This window comes from Diprion similis, chromosome 8 (assembly GCF_021155765.1).
Source record: "Diprion similis isolate iyDipSimi1 chromosome 8, iyDipSimi1.1, whole genome shotgun sequence".
NCBI classification, from domain to species: domain Eukaryota; kingdom Metazoa; phylum Arthropoda; class Insecta; order Hymenoptera; family Diprionidae; genus Diprion; species Diprion similis.
Genome location: NC_060112.1, coordinates 13,074,537 through 13,097,042, shown reverse-complemented (window position 1 = coordinate 13,097,042; position 22,506 = coordinate 13,074,537). Strand labels below are relative to the sequence as shown.

Genomic DNA, 22,506 nt, shown 5'->3' with positions numbered 1-22,506 from the left:
AGATATTCTCAATGCTTATTGAAATCTTAATAAACTTGTTTAAATTGCAAGAAATTACGCAAGGCAGGTTAAGTCATATCCGCGAAATCAGCTGATTTCCTTTGCCGCATGGCGTCATAGTTCAAACCGCAAATGAATGCCACAAGTTGCCACAATCCTAGATATTGTACAATTAAAATATGTGTCGATAGTTATCCCAACGAATTAAGATGGCTTGCTATTTCTTCGCAATTGTAACAGCTCTTATTTCGCTATCAAATGAAATGTATCAATATAATATCGGCTCTCCTGCATGTATTAAAACGATCACCAGGAAAATATGTACATACATACATATGGAGGACACTGTAGAAAATTTTTACAAAATAAATACAAATCAAAACCAAATTTTTATACAAATTATTATTTTTTTTTATTTATTGTATTCATTTTACTGGTATGACAATGCAATATGTACGAATATTAAAAAGTACAATAGCCCGTTATATAAAATATGATCTTTACACAAATATACTGACCAGTACCTCTGAAAAAGTTGCATATTATATTTATGTATAAACACATGCAACACCGGTAATAATTTTTCTGCTTCAAAAACCATACATTGTTATTATATATTTGCGTATGAGTATAGCGCATTTGAAAATAAAACATCCCTCTATAAATTTAATAAGCTATAAAAAGCACAATTACTGCATATTTCTCGGATCGTCAAATTACGAGACTCAATACAGTTTTCTTTCTTTCTCATTTTTGCAAGTCAATTACTACAGCTGATATTAGTAAGTGGTTGAAAACTCTTTTGGCGACATGATATTTATATGAATATTTATAATATGCGTATCGTTTTAAACGTGGTCTGATTTTATTCTTACATTTATATCCCGTAGACGCGGTTCAAAATTCGTTTCTTCAATTGTATATCTCGTAGTAGAATATCGAGTTTTTAGGTTTCATCAATTTTTTGGCAAACGTGTTTCAGGATATAAAGCTCGCTAAATTTATGCAACTATAAATATTTAATATGAGATTATATTATCACGGTAGTCATATGATATTAGGTTTATTAATAATAGTTACGAAATGTTAGGGTATAGAGAATGAAGAAATGATGGGTGGCTGCATGTTGTTTAAGTACTTCCGACGCTGTTTAAGCAGCTACTTTTTCGGCATCGATCGCTGAAACATAAAAAAAAATTTCGTCATGCAAAATATGTAAAGTAGTAAGCTCTAAATGTGCTGCGAATTCTATATTGTAAATTGACTAAAAATATTGTATTGTGCGCTGCTATCGCTCACGAGTAACTATTTGAATATATCTTCACTAGAATCTCCGTAGATTAAACATTCTCTGTAAGTTTACCTTCTTTGGTAGGCAAAGGATTTTTCTCAAGGGTTTCTGCATGCTTCAGTTTTGCCGGGTCAAAGTTTTCTATTCCAGAAATAAGTTGTTGCTTTCCCTTTTCCTCCTGAATGGCTGTAAAATATCAATTAAATTAAATATCAATTAGTTAAAGAACATAGTATGTATTTACCATTTCATCACCACAGGTGTCTCATACATACAACAGGATTACGAATCTTTAGTATGGATTTTCATCAGGAGTAAAAATATTCATACATGGACAACATTTGTGACGGCGGTAAATATTTTATCATGTTAGTAGAAATACCATTCACTTATTTACTCGGTTGACATATTATATGTATCATTCCTAAAGCATTTTCACAATAATTTGAACACAAAACTATGACTGTATAGTGTATATTCGTTTCTATTATATTCTTTAAAGGTAATAAACGTGTGTGAAATGCCGCAAAATAGTTGTTCCATGAAAAGAAACCTCCTGACTTCATATTTGAAACAAGCGAAATGAATTCACAATTGCCTTCATTGAGATTGTCTTCATGCATCATTCAATTTTAAACAATATTATGATTATTGCAAAAATCTATCATGCAAACAAATTGATGCAATTAGCAAAGCGAAAACCTACCTTGGGGGTCAGGTAAAAGGTTTTTTTCAAGGGTCTCAGCATGTCGCATAGCTGCTTTGTTGAAACTTTCGACGCCATTCAGTAAATTCTGATGCTGTTTCTCGGCTTTTACGGCTATAATATTGATAAGAGAAAATATAAAACATGCTCATGCAAACAATGGGCGAGTGCAAAAAATCTTACTTCTCGACATTCGGTAGACCTTGAAAGTGTAATTAGAACCGACACTTACTGTACTGCTCTGTAATATTCTTGAGTCTGATACTCGCGGTATACGTAAAAGATCATTCAATTACAACAATGTATAATGTTTTTGAGGTAAAATAATTTAGTAGAAATTATTTGAAGCATGGGCAAACCTCAAATGGATAAGTAAGAAAGAAAATTTGAAAAAGAAATCTGTATAAATGACAAAAATTCAAATACCGAATTTTACATAAGCATAGCGGATCACACACATAAAACTGTTAGGAAAATTTGAAGAATTTTACAAAACATTTAAAACAAGCAGCATGACAAAAGCAACTATCTATCATGCTACGTACCATCTTTGTCCGGAAGGTGATATTTCTCCTGGGTTTCTGTGTGCTTTAGTCTGGCCGGGTCGAATGCTTCAATTCCAGCAATCAAAGTCTGTTGCGTTTTCTCTGCAGCTACATCTGTAAATAAAAGAATTCAATTTTAACCCAGGTGCCTAATTTCAAATATAATTGAAAACCAAAGCTAACACTGTTATGCGATTGCTTTTCACAGAAAACAGCACTCGTTATCAATTCCTAAGTATCTGGTTAAAGTGGTAAAGGTTTCACGAAGCAGCTTTTCAACACTGTTAATATTTACCTACATAACACTGTAAAATTACCAAAAGAAAATTAAAATTCTCCTCTCCACATGGGTGTCCAGATCATATCATGGTATAGCAAGAAAGAACTACGATGCATATAAAATTGTAATAAATTTAGAATTATGCGCTGCAATTAACAGAATTTTGTTTCATAGTTGTTTCAGCTTCACTTTCCAACATAGTAATTAAATTACTTTCAAGGAAAATTCAGTTCACATGGTATAATGCTCCGAGAAAAAGTTCAATCAATGTATATGGATTTTATTAAGATAAGTAACAAAGGAAAAAGTGAAACACATTATTTTTAGTTGTTAATGAAATCTCTCACACCGGTTTATACGTGCATAAAACTTGCTATCTGTATGGTAAATTCAGCCTACAATGTATTGCACATCAACAAAATGATTCCGTTGGTAAGGATTATTAATGGATGGATCGAGGATCTTTGGGTAGGGATTGATACCTTGGGCATTAGGCAAAACAATCTTCTCTACGGTGTCGATATGCTTCAAGCGATCTGTTTTAAAGTTCTCCACTCCTTGGATAAGCTCGCAGTGTTGTTTCTCCTGCCTCACGTCTGTATTATCATTTTATTTATTACAACAATATTTAACAATAATTCAGTCGATATGGATAAATTTTACCAGCTCTTTGGTAGTTCTAGAAAAACTATTTTTAAGGCGTTCATTTCTTAATCTAGTAGCACGCAAAGACCGTTTGCAATTTCATAGATCAAAAGGAACATACCTTCAGCCGAAGGCAAAACATTCTTCTCAGCAGTTGCAGCCTTCTTCATACAGCCATGGTTGAAGCCCTCCAGTTCGCTTTTAAAGTCTAATGCAACCTTGGGAAGGTCCTTGAGGGATGGGCTTACGGGGTCTGACATTCTGCTCTCTACTTATAGATCTGTGAACAAAAATAAAATCGATCAATTCTTGCGCCGATTTCACAGGGAGGATGCGATCATTTATAATAGGAGATTGCGCAGCCAGAAACTCAAAATCAACTAATCAATGCACTGATAATCAGGCTTGTTAAGTGGATAATTATAAGCTATTCCTGCACTTGATACCACAAATACACGAATTGGCATAGACATTGTGACTGTTTATTAATATAAAAGAGCACGATTTTTACGAGTTACCATTACACGAGCGGATGTGATTTCGAGGCAACAGTATGTATAAAAAACACCGATACTCGAAATTTGAGAAAAAAATTAAAAATTAAAATGTCACAAGATAAAATTCAGGCGACATCACCATACAAATACAAGGCCTACTGCGTTCGGGTAGAAAAGAATAAAATTCCAATAACAATGCAGCTTTGGAACAATATGAATTCAGTCAAATATCAGCTTGGTCCTTCTTTACTAGCAGACTTGTCCATTCTTAAGTATTTGCAAATTCTAACAGACTCAAACTCTAACAAAAGTATTTGCCTATACAGTACATGACCTATGTATATTTTTAACAAAAAGAACACAGGGACAGCGGTGTAACAATACGCATAGTAAAAACAGACTGCTGATTGTGCAAATTCCAAAGACATTCTGAAGCTACTGGTACTCAGCAGGTTCACTTACAATCGTCGACCAATGCATCACAAAATACTGCGGAATGTAACTTGAAACATTAATTATTTCGTATCTACGCTCTAGCATGTAAAAAAACAATATGGTCTTTTACGAAAGCCAATTTCAAGCAATGTCGGGTCGATAAAATTTTTCCTCGGAAAATTATTTGATGTGTTTACGATTTGAAAAATGATAATTGGACACGTATGATGGTAATGATCGTTTTTTGTTCGTTTCATCCGAAACGCTTTAGGCGGTATTACGTATTACAAATTCGATGTAAGTACCTCCGACACGATCGTTAAGCCTACAAGATACATCTGTTTTGGCTGACTGTTTTTTTATGCATTGAAAAGCACTGAGGTATTTCGATGGACTATTCTAATCATATAAGTTATACCCTGTCGCATAAAAAATCGAACAAGGAGCATCACCATAAAAGTTGATGACCTTGAGGATTCTGATAATGATGGCGTGGGCGGAGATGAACCAACGGATTTCACAAGAAGGTCTATGACCTGGTATCATTTGATGAATCGTAGTTTGTTTAATTTACCTTATTCGTACAAAAGGTATAGCTGTAGTATGTAACGGTTTTACAAGCCCCATATTATAACTCTGTTATACCTGGCCACCTAAATCGCAATTCTCTGTCAAACAATAGAGTTACCAATCCACATTGGAACGTCCATTGCCGCAAATAATGAAAAGGGAAATAATAAATAGCCGTGGAACAAATTGCGAATAGTTCGAGTTTTAACAATTACATCGCCATGACTGCATCAAATTGGTATGACAGTAAACGGATGCAGGCAATCCAGTTTGACTGATCGTTATCGGTGTTTATAAGAGATATATCGATGGGCCGTGACAACGAACGGAAATGGAATTTGCTGCTTCCGGTACGTCAACAGAATCCCAGTCCTTCGTAAATGGTCGTCAAATGTATACATCGTACATACGATAACGAAGCAGTGACCAGCTGATGCATCACGCGCAGTAAGCAAGACAAGTCCTCGGAAGCCGCACTCTTGGTTTTAAAATACCTCAATACGTGCCCAACAGAACAGGGATTGCCGTCTGCATCTCAATGCCCTTGTCGCTTAAGAGAAGAACTTAAGAGAAGAATTGCATCGTTACTCGGTGCTATTCGTAGCTCTTTCCACGCAGTTCGTGAAGTGGAGGATATCTCTCTCGATACAATATACGAATTGGAGTCAGTGAATTATTTTGAAAATAGCGTGTTTCATTTTTTTTTTTTTTTTTTTTCATCAAATGTAATATTCAATCATTATAGTTTCATATATCAGAATACTCTAACTCGAATCTGGATCCCCTAGTTTTGAAGTCAGTTTGTTCTTGGTACAAGTTGACCACACCGGAAGGGAAGAGAAAAAATGGTGTCTAAACTGACATTGCAAAAGGGTAGGTCAGACAAACCGACGAAAGATCATCTAAGAGATATGCTGATGTAGAATCATCGCATTAATTATACAGATTCGGTTGTATAGATGGTTCAAGAATTCAAAAGCCAAAATGTTACTCACTATTTCTTTTTGTTTTCTTTTCCAAACGCTTTCTCGCGATAGTGTGAGTATTAACTTAGTGATTAAGGATGTACGGGCGTGTTATAGGTGGAAATCGTGCTAGGTCATTGAAAATTAAGCAACTTTTTCTTACTCTTATTTTATACACCTGTGTAAAATTTTAAAGCGATTGTCTGAACCCGGAGGATATTCTTCATTTCGACGACTCACGATCAGACCAACCTTATCGAAGTTCGTTTACAATCCGGCAAGGAATGGTTCAACAGGATGAAGAAGTGGAAGAAGAAGAAGGAGAAGAAGAATGAGACGCGAGGAGGAAGAAGGAGAAGAAGGAGAAGAAGAAGAAGAACGTCGTTGCTGCAGTAGCAACCTGGAGGCGAGTTGAGAAACGGGAGAAGGAGGAGAGTAAGGAATGAGTAGAGGCGGGGAAAAAAGCGGGCTGCATTCCACGTGGGTGAAGTCACTATATGCGATGCAGAACCGATCTCTGCGTATCGCTTATACGGTATAGATACACCTACGAATGCTACGCCAAGTTGCACTTAATATATTATATATTACTACATGCATGCCTATATTATCAGATCTGATCGTGAATACGTAGTAGAAATATATAATTACAATATGTATATGAGTGCAGCTTGAGCAACCGATTATACAAATTATAATAATGTATTCAATTTCCATTTAGATTTTTTCATCTAGTCCGCGTCGAGAAACATTTAGTTATAGATGTTTTCACTTTTAAATCTTGATAATTCCATATTAATGTAATATATTATGGATATAATTGGCTGCAATTCCATCTGTTATATTCGAACGATCTATATATTACAAAATGTCGTTAGTTTTTTTCTCTCATCATTGATATCAAAATTATCATTCAATATATGTATAATAAACCGTATGAAAATTTGTCGGGTGAAAAAATTTTTTTTCATACACTCCGGACGAGTCAAATCTCGAACTAGATATCGCTGGCCAAGCCAACTTCCGGTTTACTTTTATTATACATGTATCACTTGTGTATTCTACTGCCGCGTTATCTGCCACGTTTAAGCGCTGCTTTAAAATCCGTGTGACGTCAAAATCGTGGGCCTCGACTATTTTACCAATTTGTTGTGTAAAAGATAAAGAATAAAGAAAGATTTGGTATCTAATTTGAACCGACAAGTATCCTCAAACGATAACGTATCAGCATTATTGCGGACCTGAATATAAAAGCGCAGCGGCCGGCTCCGAACATGTGTTTCGTCCATCCGGTTGTAAGTTTCACGGTCAAGGGCAGCGACGCGACTCGATATTCATAGACAAGTGTCACGTGACGGGATTATAAATAGCTCAACATACATACTCTGTATATGTAAGCACACACGCATGGCATGTGTTTCAAGATCAGCCGTTTAGTGCTCATGTCCTTGTTGAAACAAACCGACGGTTTATATGCAGATCATCGGGTTTCGTGAAGCGGATCCGGAGAGAAAGAGAGAGTTGCAGAATTCGAGATTCGGATGCACTGTGCGCTGAATTATATTATCAGCACTTGCACGAGTAAAATATTAATTCAAGTTGCAAACAACTGTAAATAACTTCTTTTCAAAAACGATATTTCAAGTCCGGTTGATTTCTAATGATCGCGTGATCAAGTTCGGGCATGGGTAACGGTTTAAAAAAAATCAAATGCCAATACCGCAGCCATATTTGGTGACTATTCAACGCTGTTTGTCTCGATCTCTTTTACCAATACAACCGCACGTGTATAATACGTAGTTACATCGGAATTTATGACGAGACGGACGACAAGTGATAGAAAAAAATCCTGTTTCTTCTCTCTCTTTTATCCGTTGTGATTGGACGTAGAACGATTTGGGCGATTGTCATCAATCATGCAATAGATTCGAACGCGAACGATTGCAGCGTGTTTTCACACACGTTTGCAAACTTTTCGGTTACACATAAACACTTCGATCTCTCGAGAGAATGCTATGGTCAAATTTTACGGACCGAGTGAAATATCACGTACTTTGACACATTACCTACGCCTACGCGTCACTAACGTCAAAAAGCTACTGACAGCGCCATTCTATGTACAATGCCGCATATGAATATCCTAAAGAAGTTTTATTTCACGCAGCAATAAAAGTATTCCTGTAATTATGCGTTATTCCCGCACGACATCAAAAAGTTTCTGGCTGTTCTCATTCTGCGTTGCATGTAGAACAGCGCTAAAGGTAGTTTTTTTGCGTTTGTGATGCGTAAGGTAATAGTAGGTAATAACGAAAATAAGTAATATTTTACTCGGTCGGTAAAGACGGACTGTAGCAGCTTCTTAACATCCTCATAGCTGTCCCATGTTCTTTATGCCTAGAAGTTAGATGACGGACAGCAGGTATGGAGCACAGTTATAAATTATGTGCACCTATATGTGCCCACGTATATAGGTATGTGTATGTGTATGTACACCCGGTACATGTAGCCGCGTTAGTCAGTCAACAGTCAACAGGCAGCAGCAGGAGCAGTACGCAGTACATTATACGCAACGAGCAAGGCTGTTGTCCTTATAAGGATCGAATCATATGCCCGTCTAGGGAGTTCTGGATTCGAAAGGTGGCAAATAACGCAATCATCAGACTCGAGACTCGAAAGCACTTGAGTAAAACGCGAGACTCTCGCGCCGGCATTAAAACTGTGTATACCTACAGGATTATAATGCATTCAACGCTGTGTAATATAAGTTCTTCCTTATCGGGAATTCTGGCTCAAGGAAATCCACCCGAAATTTATACGTATTTTGTTCTGCGAACATTCGGATGGAAGCAGATTTTTCAAAAAGCCGTTGCATTTCCAACGTGCAAAACCTGTTTCAAGACTAAAAAATTTAACGCTTCGCTTTTCGTAATTTCCGCATCGAATTCCTGGTATTCTTATCTTCTAAACTCCAGACGGCGTCTTACACAAGTTCCAAATTTCCGAAAAAGAAAAAATGTATAGATGATTATTCCCCGGCCCCTCAGAATAATAATAATAATAATAATAATAAAATTGATAAACGCCTGCAGGTTATATCATCTGCCTTCTTCCGCATATTTTACGAGAGTTAAAAACTGCGATCAAAGAATCTGCAACAATTTTTTTTTCCTCCGGAGTAAGATATAACGCGTGCTGTTTACAAAAGTAATTCTTGGTTTTCTTATTCTTTCGACGGAATCGGTTCACCGCAATTATAATCTTGGTGGTGTGGCTTCGTCAAGTTATTACTAAATACCGACAAAACGTGGAAAGTACACTTCCGGGACAAGTGCGGTCGTGATCTTAATCGGTTTGAACTTTGTGCAATATAAAATATCGTTGCCTGCCACCCTGCAATATGTGACTTAAGCGACTACGTCTCGCATTAGAAAACGCGATTTATAGTTAAAAGAGCTTACAGGCATTGCAGAGAAGAGAATCACGCGAAATATAGAGAAGTTTGAGCAATCTTAACCAGCTACGAGTGCAGTGAAAGGCAACGCCAAGATTTGCTTTCTGGGATATCCTCGATTCCTTCACTGCATAACTATAAAGAGTCAGCGACTCGATGGCATGATGAGAATATTTGGCGATGAGTGATAATCCGGGGTGATTCATCATTTCGGATGCGGGGAGAGTCGAAATTATTTTAGTCTATAAGCTTATTCATCGGCACTCTTATAGTAATACCGACACTCATATATATACATATATATATATCGCATATCATAAATCCCTCATCCTCAATTAAAACCGCTTGGGACTCCGCGTACATCGGTAATCATAATACCAATTAAGTAATTGTTTCCAATGAATTCTGAATATCTACCAAGTACCTAAGTATATTATAGTTAATTTGCGAAACATGTATCGCACTGTCTAAATTTTTTCGCTCGTATTTTACATCTATATTTCTAGGATGTGAGTAAGTAGGTACCTATACATATAGCGTGTAGCGCAGTTACATAGCATGAAAAGTTTGAATCAGCACGAAAGTATGTACCCACGTTATATGAGTTGAACAATGTCCACGCAAGTATATGTGGAGATGCCTGTTATGTACTGTATAGGCTAGGATATATTCAAATAACGAATATACGTGTAGTCGATCATGAGTCACGATAATTAACCCCAAGCCACGTATAACACGAACCGCTACTTTGCAGCTGTACGAAAATTTCGTTGTTGAATAACTTGACAATTTTTGCTTGGCGAAACGCATATTTATATACTGCGCAGATATTTTTACATGTGTATAGAGGTAGTTAGTTTGGTTTTCATTTCAAGCATTTCATTTCAGAAGCATATATCTATGTTATAGATTTTTCAATGCTTCTTTTTTTTTCATAAAAGTCACTTTTGTGCCAGGTTGAAAAGAAATGTAACGTTCGCGACTTATTCAAATGAAAAAACGATGTCCAGCATATTAAGTTGATGTGGACTGCCGTCTGTTAGAATTTTTTTTCCCCAGTATAGATCTTGAGAGGTTTTATCTCAGGCTTCAATTAACGGATTTGAAGAGCAGAGGTTAAAACCTTCAAAGAACTTTTTTCCCAAACAGCCTCAAAACCCGACTATAGACGTATAAACGAAACATTGTCCCTGCAGTAGTTGCACGATGTGCAACCGAAACTTTTCTCAACCCTTCGAGTACGGAGTACGTACCGAAAATAACTCGTTATACGTACGTATTCGTATGTTATATGAAAATAACGTAATTTTATAAGAAATCCCGTTTGCATAGTTAACAGTTTTGAAGCGTAAAACGACTCTCAGAATTTATGCAGCTATCCGAAATATGATACAACTGAAAAATACACAATTTTTCACCTACATGTACACAATATATAATATATTGAACACATACATTGCCCTGCACCTCTCAACCGAATAAAAATGCGTGCATTATTTTGTCGACGTAGCTAGCGTCGCAGGAAGGGGAAAGAGGATTTATTTCGAGCCTCTTATAGTTTGTGAATTTGAATATCGCAATGCCGGATCTCACGGTTCGCGATTAGCGGTACATAGCGGACTCGTATAATAACGATTATAATACATACATACATGTTACATCCATAAGGCAGATTTTGTACCCTGCGATTGTGAATCGTGACAGTCTTTGCATGTACATATATATTATATATAAGACAGACTTTACACACTAGAAGATGTTGATTTCTAGGTGGAGATAAACAACGAACATCAATTATCTGCTAACAAACTTGAACGAGTTTGTAACAGAGCCTCTCTGTGCACGAGCTGTGTACTCAGTAGCCGTTAATTAGCGCGAAAAATCTCGTAATTAATAAATGGCTACCTTATGTTATTATACATCATTAGAGTACGTACCTACGAACAGTTGGGAGACGGTAGAGAGGAATTATTCGCGCGCATCGTACTCACAATTAGAAACGGACGGATGAACGAGTGGGCAGCTGGACGCTTATCTACACAACCATTCGCACAAATCCATGAACACGCTCGAAACGCACACGCGAAAAACTGCGTGCCGTGTACTCGAAGCGCGTTGCGAGCCCGGTGCGACCGTGACGGGTAACGAACCCTGTACCCCCTTTTACAGTGGCGTATAGCCGGCATTTTTCGATATCCCCAAGGAGCAAATACAAAATCACTTTCCACAAAGATATTCGAAAAGTAGAAACAGACGGATATTAAACCTGCTTTTTTCTGTACGCAAGTAATTCAGGATAACAATTGTCGGGATAGAATTTATTCGGATGCATTTGTAAAACTGTGAAAATAAAATTCGATTTACGTTTATAGATTATATTTGTGAAAAAAATTTGGAAGCTATTAAGGAGACTAAAAATTCACCGTAATTAATAACTCGCCTTGTATATATTTGTATTTTAACGAAATAACGTATAAATAATGCGTATATGCCGCACGAGCGTGCATATATTACGCAGATAACAATACCGCAGATCATGAGAATCGTAATAATAAATTATTATACCTATATGTATAGCTTCTGTGCAACGCATCAAGTATCAAGTTGTACGTGCATGCAGGACGTGAGAAGAAGGAAATACTAATCGTAAGTGATAATATTACGCAGAAATTACTCGAGTTAACTGCTCACGCGTCAAGAATTCAAAGTGGAATTTGCCTGAAAAGAAAACTATATATACAATGCATATGTATATTGCATATAAAAAATATTTCATTTATCAAGTTCAGCGGCATGACTAACATTCTATAATTTATAAAATTTATATAAATTACGATACCTAATTGGACGAATAAAATTATGCAATATAGCAATTCTACCAAACTTATTGTTTCAAACGTAGTCACGTTATAGAAGTTGAATATATTTTGACGTGAAGTAATGCACTTTTTTCCCGAACAAATACCAACGTTTCTAAACAACAGAATCCTGCACTAAAATTTCTTCACCCTTATCTTAACTTGTAATTTCATTCCTCTGTACAAATAAACAAATTGATCATATTATACGGTATAATGTCAAGTGATACTTTCGAGTCGTATGAAAATTGCTTCATAACAGTTTATGCACTGTATGTATAAATCATAATATTACATGTGATAACTGTGGGGCTTACAGCTTCCTCGAAGCTTGAAGACTCCATAAATTATGTTATTATACCTACAGTACATTAAGTAGATATATACGAATGTACGTCGTAAAACGAATGACGCATCCGACGACCGCACACTTGCACACATGTGTTCCCCCCTCCATTACGCATTTCTTATCATTTCGGTGCATTCAGCAGAAGAAACAATTAATATATGGCACGCACAGACATAAATAACGTGAACAGTATCGATAAATTTGACGTATCGGATAAGGATAAGATTCTATAAAAGTGTCGCTAATTATACGCTGTGTCGTAAAAACATATGCATCGGTGCATTATTGTATGCATACGAGTATACTTGATATAAGGCCATATAGAGAACAGCATCTGAAACGTACGCAAAAGACCATAGAGGCTGACGTGGCTTTCGGATCCATGGCAGCATGCAGCAGCTTCGTCGACTTTCCACATCTCTACGCCAGTGTCGTTAAAACTCTTTCTAAAGTAACTTTACCGGTCAAGTATTGCGGCGATGGCAACCATGTTGCGGTGCGCTTCGCGTCGCGGTTACTCAGCTCTCGTTTATTATGTATAATGTATATATATATATGTATATACATATGTAATGATAAAAAATAAATATAATGTTATGTAATAGAATATTATATCAGAATATATAGAAAACCTTGTCTTTTATCCGGGTATAAATAATTGTATTGTATAGTGAAATATGTCCGTGAATTTTATTTCTCTATCTTTTTTTTTTTTTTTATGCCTTTCGATATTTGCATTTTTAACCCAAACATGATCCATGGATCCTCGGATGATCGGAAATCACGTTTCTAATCCGGTATGACGGTACAATTATCTATCCGGAGTATTTAAGCCGTCGTAAAGCGCGCTGCTGCGCTCGTCATCAGTCTATAGTTGCAACATTCCTTCGGTCATTATATAGATTCCAAGAGTAATGTTTTACGCTGTAACTATGCCAGGTTGATCGGAGGTCGATGACACCGCGAGCTAAACTTGGCGGATCCTCTAATTGGTAATCCTGCGTCTAGATCGGCGGCTACAATCGTGAAAACAGACTTCCATGCATGGCTTGCTGTACAACTGCAGCTGTTAGACGCAGAATAATGGCCCAGCAGCAGAGTTCTGTACAGTTGTGCGCATAATTTTGGTAAAGTAAAAAAATGTGTAACATTATATCCAGTTCAAAGTGAATATTTGAATTATAAACCGTTTTTTCTGGATTTTAAAAGAATTCATTAATTGGCACAAAAAACTTTGTACCCATAGAAAGGAAAAGGAATTCCTAGACCGCGATGACTTTTTGATTCAATGAAATCGATTTACTTTTGCAATAAATTACTTTCAATTGTAGAAGAATAATTTGATTATTCTAATTATGAACTGATTATGAAGTATTATATATTGAATTTCATCCAATGCTGGGAAAGAAGATTGTCAAAATTTAAAGAAATTACCTCAACAGTTAATTGATATATTTAGCTAGTAGTTAGGATAAATGAAGGAAATTTCATTCAATCAATTGGAGATGTTTTAAAACGAATTGTTTCATTGGATAAAATATTGCCGCTCCAAGAAACGTACAATAATTCTACTCGTCGTACATACTTATAGGGTATTACACCGGGCATTGGTTAGCTGGTAAAACGCGCGGCGTCGCGTTGGCGCCAGCAAGGAACGCGTTGCGTTCGACTTCGCCGAAGGCAAACGGCCCAGACGAACGAACCGGAGGTCGTGAAAAACGAGAGAAGGAGGAAGGAACAAGAAGAATCGGCAGAGAAAAAGAAAGAACAAATAATATCGACGTTTCTATAGATCCGATAAAGTATTCTTTCGTGTTGTATCTAATTTTTTGACAATTCTTTTTTCTCCGATTCTCCTCATCATTCTACCTGTTTATCAAAATGCGCAGTGTTAAGTATAATATGTACAATTTAAATAAAGTAATTACTGACTACGAGTAAGGTTTTGTTGTTTTTTTTTTTTTTTTTTTTTTTTTTTTGGATTTAGGTGCACGCATTTTTTTTGTCTCATCTTTTTGCAATTTTGGGGAAAACGTATATAATGCATGCTTCGATATTTTCTATTCAAGTAATTCAGACGTTTATCGTATGCCGGAGCTCGAGGAGGAAAAAGAAGCCAGCAATTTAGCTCTTGCTACGGTTAAATTTGCTAATTGATTAAATCCTGCTGTTTAAATCAACCGTTCTTAACGAGGGATGGAATGAAGTTAAAAGGCAATTCTTTTTACGGCGAAGCTATGCACGTCTTACTTGTGTAGTGAAAATTAAAATTACATACAGAATTTTGAAACTCATGAAAATTTGTTAGTTCCGAATTGAATCGATTTAATTTTGAGCGTAGATGATTTTTTGTCAATGGTTGTGAGCACTTATGAAATTTCTTTCAGAAATAATATCGAATCATTTATTCGCTATAAATATTTTCATTTGCCAAATTGCATGGAATCTCAAGGTAAAAAAGAACGTGAGAAGATCTGAGTTGATTGCCGCAACTGGAAGAAGAACACTATGCTTTCCGTTATAATGAACGGGAATTGATATGTTTATAAATACGTCAGTCCTGTACAAAGACGGGCACAGACAGAGAGTCGACACTGTTATGAACAGCTTAATAAGATTTTCTCGGTAATCCATGACACCGTGTAAATACACACACTCCTGTAAGTGGATACGTGAGTATTGTTACACGCTGTACAAGGTATAATACAATATACATCATGCACAAAGTATAACTAATAATACACAAGGTTCGCAGATAAGCGAGAACAAGTGTAAATAAATAAAAAAGTGGGCGATAACGGCTTGAATGGACAAACTGAGGCGGAAGTGAGCCGAATTTTTGTATACTTGTTTGTATTACTTTATTTTTTACAGTTTTTGTTTTTCTTTCCAACATCTGTACCTGCACACGATGCAAAACTAAACACGAAGAACAGCTGCGCTCGTACAAGAACACGCTAGTAGAGTTATCCGTTCAGAGTTCGCGGTTTTATTTATTTATGTATATTTCTTCTAACGGATGTCCGAGGACGGAAGGAAAAGCCACTTTGAGCGTGATAATTGGTTTACCAAGTCCGGAAATTCCGCCCGACTACATTAATTGTTCACTTTTTTTATTACTTTATGTAAGCCTGCTAAGCAGGATTAAAATATTCTTTAATATCAATGAAAATGTAATTTACTCTTGGCTAGTATGTCAACAGTTAACATGAATCATGTTGATGAGTAAGAAAAATTTATTAGATTTCCGAGTGAAATAGAAATTAAACGAGACGTGAGACGAGTGAAAAAATGAATCCCTTTACTACAGCTAGCTTGAAAATCAACGCAAAATGGACATTATACGACTTTCCTAAAGCACGCCGACGTCAAGATATTATTCTAAACGAGATATACGAGCGTCCTGCAGCTTTTACGTGTTTATACAGCCTGAGAGGACTGCGTTATGTACGTGTTTTACATGCACTGTATAGCGAACACACTACACACATGTGTACACAATTAACATACACCTACGTAACTGTGCGTGTGTAAATACGAGTGTAAACGAACAAGTGTGAACGGTCTCGTACAGAACGTGCGAGAGTAACATACGGTAAGAAATATGCGTTTTTTGCCAAAGGTAAAATTTTTTCATCATCAACAAATGCGGAACACGACGAATTATTCAACAAAGTTTCATCGCTCGATTCTTCCGCGGTAGCTAGAACTATCAAGACGGTCGGAAACACCACAAAATAGAACAGTTGGCTGTAAGTAACAGGCGCGTATAAACAATTAATTATTATCGCACGACATTGCATGCCAGAGAAAGTAAAAATTCATGATCAGGATCGAACAGATCAAACTACATAATACATATTGAACAGTGAAGCTCGTCTCTCTATACGTCCTGTTAAAATGCATCCGAGGAAAAAGCAAACTACCGAAATTTGGATATGTCGTCGAGAATGCAATTCAAATCATTATTTGTAGAGGAAATTCAAAACTCGCGTATGCCTGACAATAATTTATATCCAAGTATTGATAATTAAACAAAACGTGCAATTCCCAAACACCTCTGGTAAATTCCAGAGACCCTGAGTCATATCCTAGCAGCTGCCACTGCTGCTATTGGTGCGTGAAAAATAAACGAGAGGAAATCTGTCGCAGCACTTTGTACTGGTTATTCGCAGCATTCTAGTTGCAGTCGCAATTTATTAATAAAATCATTAACGATTTAAACCGTTGAAGGACTCGCGTCATCCCGTGGAATAAATTTCACTGATTGACCAGGCTTGATAAATCCATATAACGCACGACGTTCGTTCTCTTACAATTAGCTAAAATCAGTTGCATTTTTCACGTTTGTTTTCCGTTTGCTGCATGCGCTCCCTCTTTCAGAGAGTAGTTCAGGGGCGAGATCTTCTCGCTGCGCCCCCTAGAGAAAATGGGGTTGCAACGGTGACGCAATGGAAATCAATCGTTGACCGAGGGGGCGTGAATCAGATTTCCGCGCAAGGGCGAAAACAGCGGCGTCACTCCGTCTGATGCAGACGGTTTTATCGATTGAGGATAGAACGGAGCCTGAACGGCCCCCGTTATTATAGCTACCGGGGCGGCGCTTCGGGGGTTGTCGAGATGCTCCCGGCTGTTCGACGTCCCTCCTCCTAGTGTACATAGTAGCTATGCACGCGTTTCCCGGATTCACGGCCAGGCCGACCCTCGCGTTACGGTCAGGGTGAGCCTTCCACGAGACAAGAGCGCGACCTCAAGTCCCGTTTACAACCTTACAACCGTTCTGGTGCGCGTGAGTAGAGCGATGGACACGTGCCAAGAGAAGGGAAAGTCCGAATTCAAATATTTTTTCCCACCATTTCGGCATTCCAGCAAAAAATTTAACGTTCGATTTTTTAATAATCTGCAAGGTCCTGTTGTTTTGGTTACATACCGATTTGGTGGTTTATTGAAGGATTAATTTTGTTCATCGTGGTGAAAATTAATCTGCTTTTTCAGCAATTAAATAACGAGCTCTATATTTAGAAAGTAGCTCAATGATAACTACATGAAGAACAGTTACAGAGGAGCGAAACTATCTTGCAAAGAGGTAAAAGAAAAAGTATGGGGAAAAAAAAGTTTCCTGCGGCAGTGGCACCGTTTTATGCGGATAAATTGAGGCCGGTGAAGTACGTCCAGCGTGCCAACAATTGGTTACTCTTTTTGCGAAACTGTTACTTAATTTGGAACAGAAGATTTCAATTTGCCAATTTATCGCTGGAAATCGGCGATTTCTGATTGCTTGAATGGGAATTTTATAATGTTACCCTCTACACTTTGGTACAATTACTTTGAATTAAATTCGTACGAAAAACAGAAGAGCATTTCAACGTTAGCAGAAAATGATAATGAAATAGAAATTCGTAATTTCGACTCATTAATTCTCCATATACGATGATTCAATTATTCTGTCACATTCAAGATCAGTATCCATCAGTAATAATATGTACTAAGTGAAATTAACTTCGGTTTAGTGGAAAGGTTAAAACCACTTAACCAACTATACCACTTCCGTTTCAGAGTAAATTTCACCACCAAGAATATAGTTACAGAGGAAATTTGTAATAACTATATAGCCTGGTCTGCTGATTCTCTCGACCCCCACCCCTCGAGCCAGACGAATTACGATAACGGTTCTCTTTGGCTAGTTTCGGTCGTCGCTCCAAGAGAGTGTTTCTTGGCTTTTCGGTATATCGTACGCCTGCGGTACGGCAACTCGGCATGCACCTCCGCGCATCCTTGAACACGCGAAAGGCGCGGTACGGAAGATACATGCACACTGCACAGGTTACACCATGTGAAGAAACGCAGGTAGGCGGGTAGGTGGAAGGTAGGTTACATGCGACGTGTAGCCGTGGAGAGCGCGATTAAAAGTTGAAGGACCTGGCGTACACAGCGAGCTGTAAAGGTGAACGGCACAAGACGGTAGACAGTGGAAAAAGGCTGAAAGCCCTCCGCGGCGAGACGTCTTCCTAATCCTGGTGAAAAATTGATTTCGGTATTTCTGGAGAGCACGGCAAGGGGGCGCGGGGTGTCGGGCGACAGAGGAAGTCTATTTTCGGCGGCCATATTGTTGCTCTCCTTTTATTAAGCGGGCACTTGCACGCCTTGGAGCCTTGGAGCCTTGGCCCAGGGTTACTTTGGGGATGCGCTTCGCGTCTACGTTCAACATCTGCAGTCAAAACCACGCCCTGTCCCTTACCGAGAAGAGCCGCGTCACCCCACCTCCCGCAGTTTATCTCTTCGTAACGCCAGGAGCGCTACACCCGTGACAAAAACGAGTCGTACACAGAAATGCGTATTTTGACTAGACTCAAAGGGAACGAAAATAACGCAATGATCAATGCATACCGCGTATGACTCGCTGCGTTGCGCTCAGAATGCTTGAACGAGTATATAGCCTTGTAGAGTACAGATCTCCACAACTTTTTTTCGTTTTACAACCTATTTGCGATATAGATAATCCAAGTAAGAGACCGTACAACATTTCTGTGACCAACAAGATTTTTGTCAGTATCGGTTTGAAAAATTACCTGCCTATTTTTACACCGGCGTATGATATATACTTTTGTAAAATGAATAAAAAGAATGTAACGGTGCAATGATCGGAGGATACTGCTTATAGTTTGCGCTAATTCGGCAATACGTAATATATACGTACAGTACTTTTGACGTGCATGTTTCTAATTCGAAGTAAAGTTAAAAAATATACATCATTTTGTTCGCCAAGTGTATTAATAAGTTCTCCGCTTGCCCACGCACTAAACGAGCACGAATAGTTATATTTTATAGGTACGGAAGCTAACAGATGTATCTGATTTTCGCCTTGCATTACAGGCTATTTCAAAGAAGTAATATAAATATAGAAATTTACCAAGTCATTCTAATTGAAGAAGTGAATTAGATTATCTTCATTTCAGCAATTGGTTATTCCAAACAACAGCAAAAAAGGAATAAGAAACTACTCTTTAATTACAACCCCCCGGTCTTTGTTGCACAGATAAAAAAAGTTGGAAAAGTCCATTCAGACCTGTTGCAGTGACTCGCGTGAATTTTCTTTGTCATTGTACATCTGCAGGCGATGTGTTCTCATCCAACGTCGAAGGGACTAAAATTTTTCTGTTACAGTGCATGATATATTTCAAAGGCAAACTGCTAGCTATCAATGAATACACCACACCGCTCAACAGTCGTTCGAATATTCAAGTATGGACCGCACCCTTGAATCTTTGTTGCGACGGAAGCGCTGCTGCACAAGCGACGACGACTATGCAAGCAGGATATTCTCTGACGTTCCGACGTCGCGTTATAAGATGCCTCTCGAACATTTACAGCCGATATGAATGCGCGTTATAAATCCGCCTTCAACCTTTCCCAAAAGACAGCAACAGCCGTTATCATTACACCGGCTAAAACATTTCTGTAAATTCCACAGATCCGTTAGAAACTGACTAATAAAACAAGTCGACACGGCGACTCTGTTTACGAACCAGAGTCCATACTTTCTTTGTCCCGAGTCGTACGTCGTACGTCATAACAACAACGTGAGCAGAGTACTATACGTCGGAAAATTGAGAAGAATGTAATTGACAGTCGGTGTACTTGATCACTAATCACAAACACCGTTAGCGTAATCATTGCAAATTGACCAATGGAACAGAATCGATAAGAATAAAAGTGATACAGCGGAAATACATACTGGTAAGGACTAAAAACAAAAAAACTAAGTACGTGTCTACTGACCTGTCACTAAGGAAAGAGGGGCACTGTGTCTCAGCCGGACTTTGAAGGCGAACGCAGACTGGCGAAGACTGAGCGATCAAACGTTGATTCCGTTCTTCGTGCGCCGATATGCACCACGGAGTGAGGAGCCCCACCAATGTCTCCCCACGATATTTCCCTTTCCGTTGCCCCCCCCCCCCTTCCGCGGCCCATTCCAGAATGCTTCGTCCCCGTGTGACGCCATTTTGAAATGCCTCCCACCCCGTCGCCCGGTGTTCCGTGACTCATCCTAGCAGTTTAGCGTGAATTCTGCGCTCTTGTGTGGAAGTCGCTGCAATGAACGAGCCTGCAGGTGTATGCTTCTGCTGTGCGAATACATGCACGGGTACGGTGTACTACTTCACGCTTGTTTGCGAATTTTGTTATCGACGTAATTCTGGATACACGATACACCGCACAAGCATACGTAATGTATGTATGCGAGGGATATCGTTATACTTTTCTCTTTACAAAGGGAGTCGCAATGAATTTCTTTTAGCCACAAATCGAACCAGCCGGCACGCGACCCTCGCGTCGTTTTTGGACTCCGTTATTCGTCCTGCCACGTTTCACCCCGGCTAAGGTTTGGTGTCATTGGACGGCTGGCTGACTCACCCCGAGTTTATTATACTACGGTATCTTGCATAGGTGTGTAAGCTAATGTGCGACGCTCTTGATGTTGTCACGGCGAATACAATGGACCTATCTCGGTTGATAAAATAATACCTACCTATTCTTTACACTTGTATTGAATGGACAATTGCACTCTAATTATGAACTTTTAAATGTATAATGTATGTTGCTGCAAAATTTGTACAAACATGTTTGTAATATTGGTTACCTGACTGACCTTATTAACATTGATAGTTACATACCTATAATGTAGAAGCAGCAATTGAATTGCGTTGATAAATAAAACAGGTATGTTGATTAAGACTACTGAAAATGTCCTACAGGCATTAAACAACCTTTCTTAAGGAATGACTTCGGTGAAATTTTGAAAATCGTTACTACAAATCGTATGAAAAAATCCTTCCACAGATTTTTTCGACTACGGTGGTATAAATCTTGAAACAAAATTTCAACCTTCTGTGACGAAAGCTTATATACTGAAGGAATTAATCACAGCGATGGGCAGAATTTTCTTCAAAAAGATCCTTGCGTATCTATACATTTTCATCCCAAGAAGTTCAAACTTTTATCCGGTGCATATAATACCGTAAACTAAAAATTAGCGGAAGGATTTTTTTATACAACTTTTTCAAATCGTTATAAGAGTGAAAAATTCGATTTTATTCCGAGATTTCACCGAAGTCTCCCCTCGACAATTGATACGGGTTACAGTTCAGCAACGCTTATAATCGACAATGTTCGGTGCTATCATAGTGCTTAGTTCGACTCGTCGAACTCGATGAGACGCGTTCATTGACGGTTTGAAATTATTCGAAACTATCCGAAATCATTGGTTTTGAGTTGAATAATCGTCACTCGAAGTTTAATATCTCGTAGTATAGTGATCTTCTCGGGGAAGGTGACTCGAGTTTTATACGCTGTTTGGATTCTTTTAATTAACGTCCTTTCAAGACAATGAGTAGTAATCGGTTCCAAGAGCTATTGTCTGGAAAAGCAATTGCGTCGCTATTTGGGTTTTTATCGGTAAAATGTTATCTGTATGTGTCAGGTTTAAAAATATGCAGCCTGAACGCTCCAGGATCGTTAGGCGGTGAAACGGCCGTGTACCTCAAGTGAGTCATACGATTGGTACACCCTGTATATACGAACGACCCACGTACGCGACCGCAATGAAACAAAGAACCGTTCGCGTAGTAAATATTTTTTTCAAGATAACTTTTATAAGAGGTATTACAATCAGGCACAGTCGGTCCTGGGATATTCTACCTTTGTTTTTCCGGTATTCACACGACTCCGAAAAATGAGTAACATAACGCAGGAATGACTGTATTTAATTTAAGCAATTCTGATCAACAACCTTGATTAAAAGATAAACCCACAATCTTAAGAATAATGAACAATTCATGTACCCTGGGATCTCGAATTATAACAATTCATGCCTCATAGCTTCTTAGTTCGGTACATATTGTATCCGTTTTTTTTTC

General features: G+C 38.0%; 1 protein-coding gene across 4 annotated transcripts; it reads right to left on the bottom strand.

The window, feature by feature from the left end:
- Nucleotides 1-868: 868 nt before the first annotated feature.
- LOC124409615 (thymosin beta) lies at nucleotides 869-20,529 on the bottom strand. 4 transcript variants are annotated; one of them, XM_046887340.1, is made up of 7 exons: nucleotides 20,372-20,529; nucleotides 3,589-3,747; nucleotides 3,305-3,418; nucleotides 2,543-2,656; nucleotides 1,998-2,111; nucleotides 1,364-1,477; nucleotides 869-1,179 (listed from the first exon to the last, which is right to left on the bottom strand). In XM_046887340.1, exons 2-7 carry the CDS (start codon nucleotides 3,725-3,727, stop codon nucleotides 1,151-1,153), a joined length of 624 nt encoding a protein of 207 aa, XP_046743296.1. In that variant the 5' UTR covers nucleotides 3,728-3,747; nucleotides 20,372-20,529; the 3' UTR covers nucleotides 869-1,150. The 4 variants fall into 4 exon arrangements, with proteins under 4 accessions (XP_046743296.1, XP_046743298.1, XP_046743297.1 ...); XM_046887342.1 differs by lacking the exon at nucleotides 1,998-2,111; XM_046887341.1 differs by lacking the exon at nucleotides 3,305-3,418.
- Between the last annotated feature and the right edge of the window lie 1,977 nt (nucleotides 20,530-22,506).

What these genes read in the sequence shown, in the direction of transcription:
- LOC124409615 (XM_046887340.1), bottom strand. Translation starts at nt 3,727, where the DNA reads ATGTCAGACCCCGTAAGCCCATCCCTCAAGGACCTTCCCAAGGTTGCA. An exon ending in TGTTTTGCCTTCGGCTGAAG is followed by an intron (nt 3,419 to 3,588) that starts GTATGTTCCTTT and finishes ATGATAATACAG; the next exon opens with ACGTGAGGCAGGAGAAACAA. An exon ending in TCCTTTGCCTACCAAAGAAG is followed by an intron (nt 1,180 to 1,363) that starts GTAAACTTACAG and finishes TTTATGTTTCAG; the next exon opens with CGATCGATGCCGAAAAAGTA.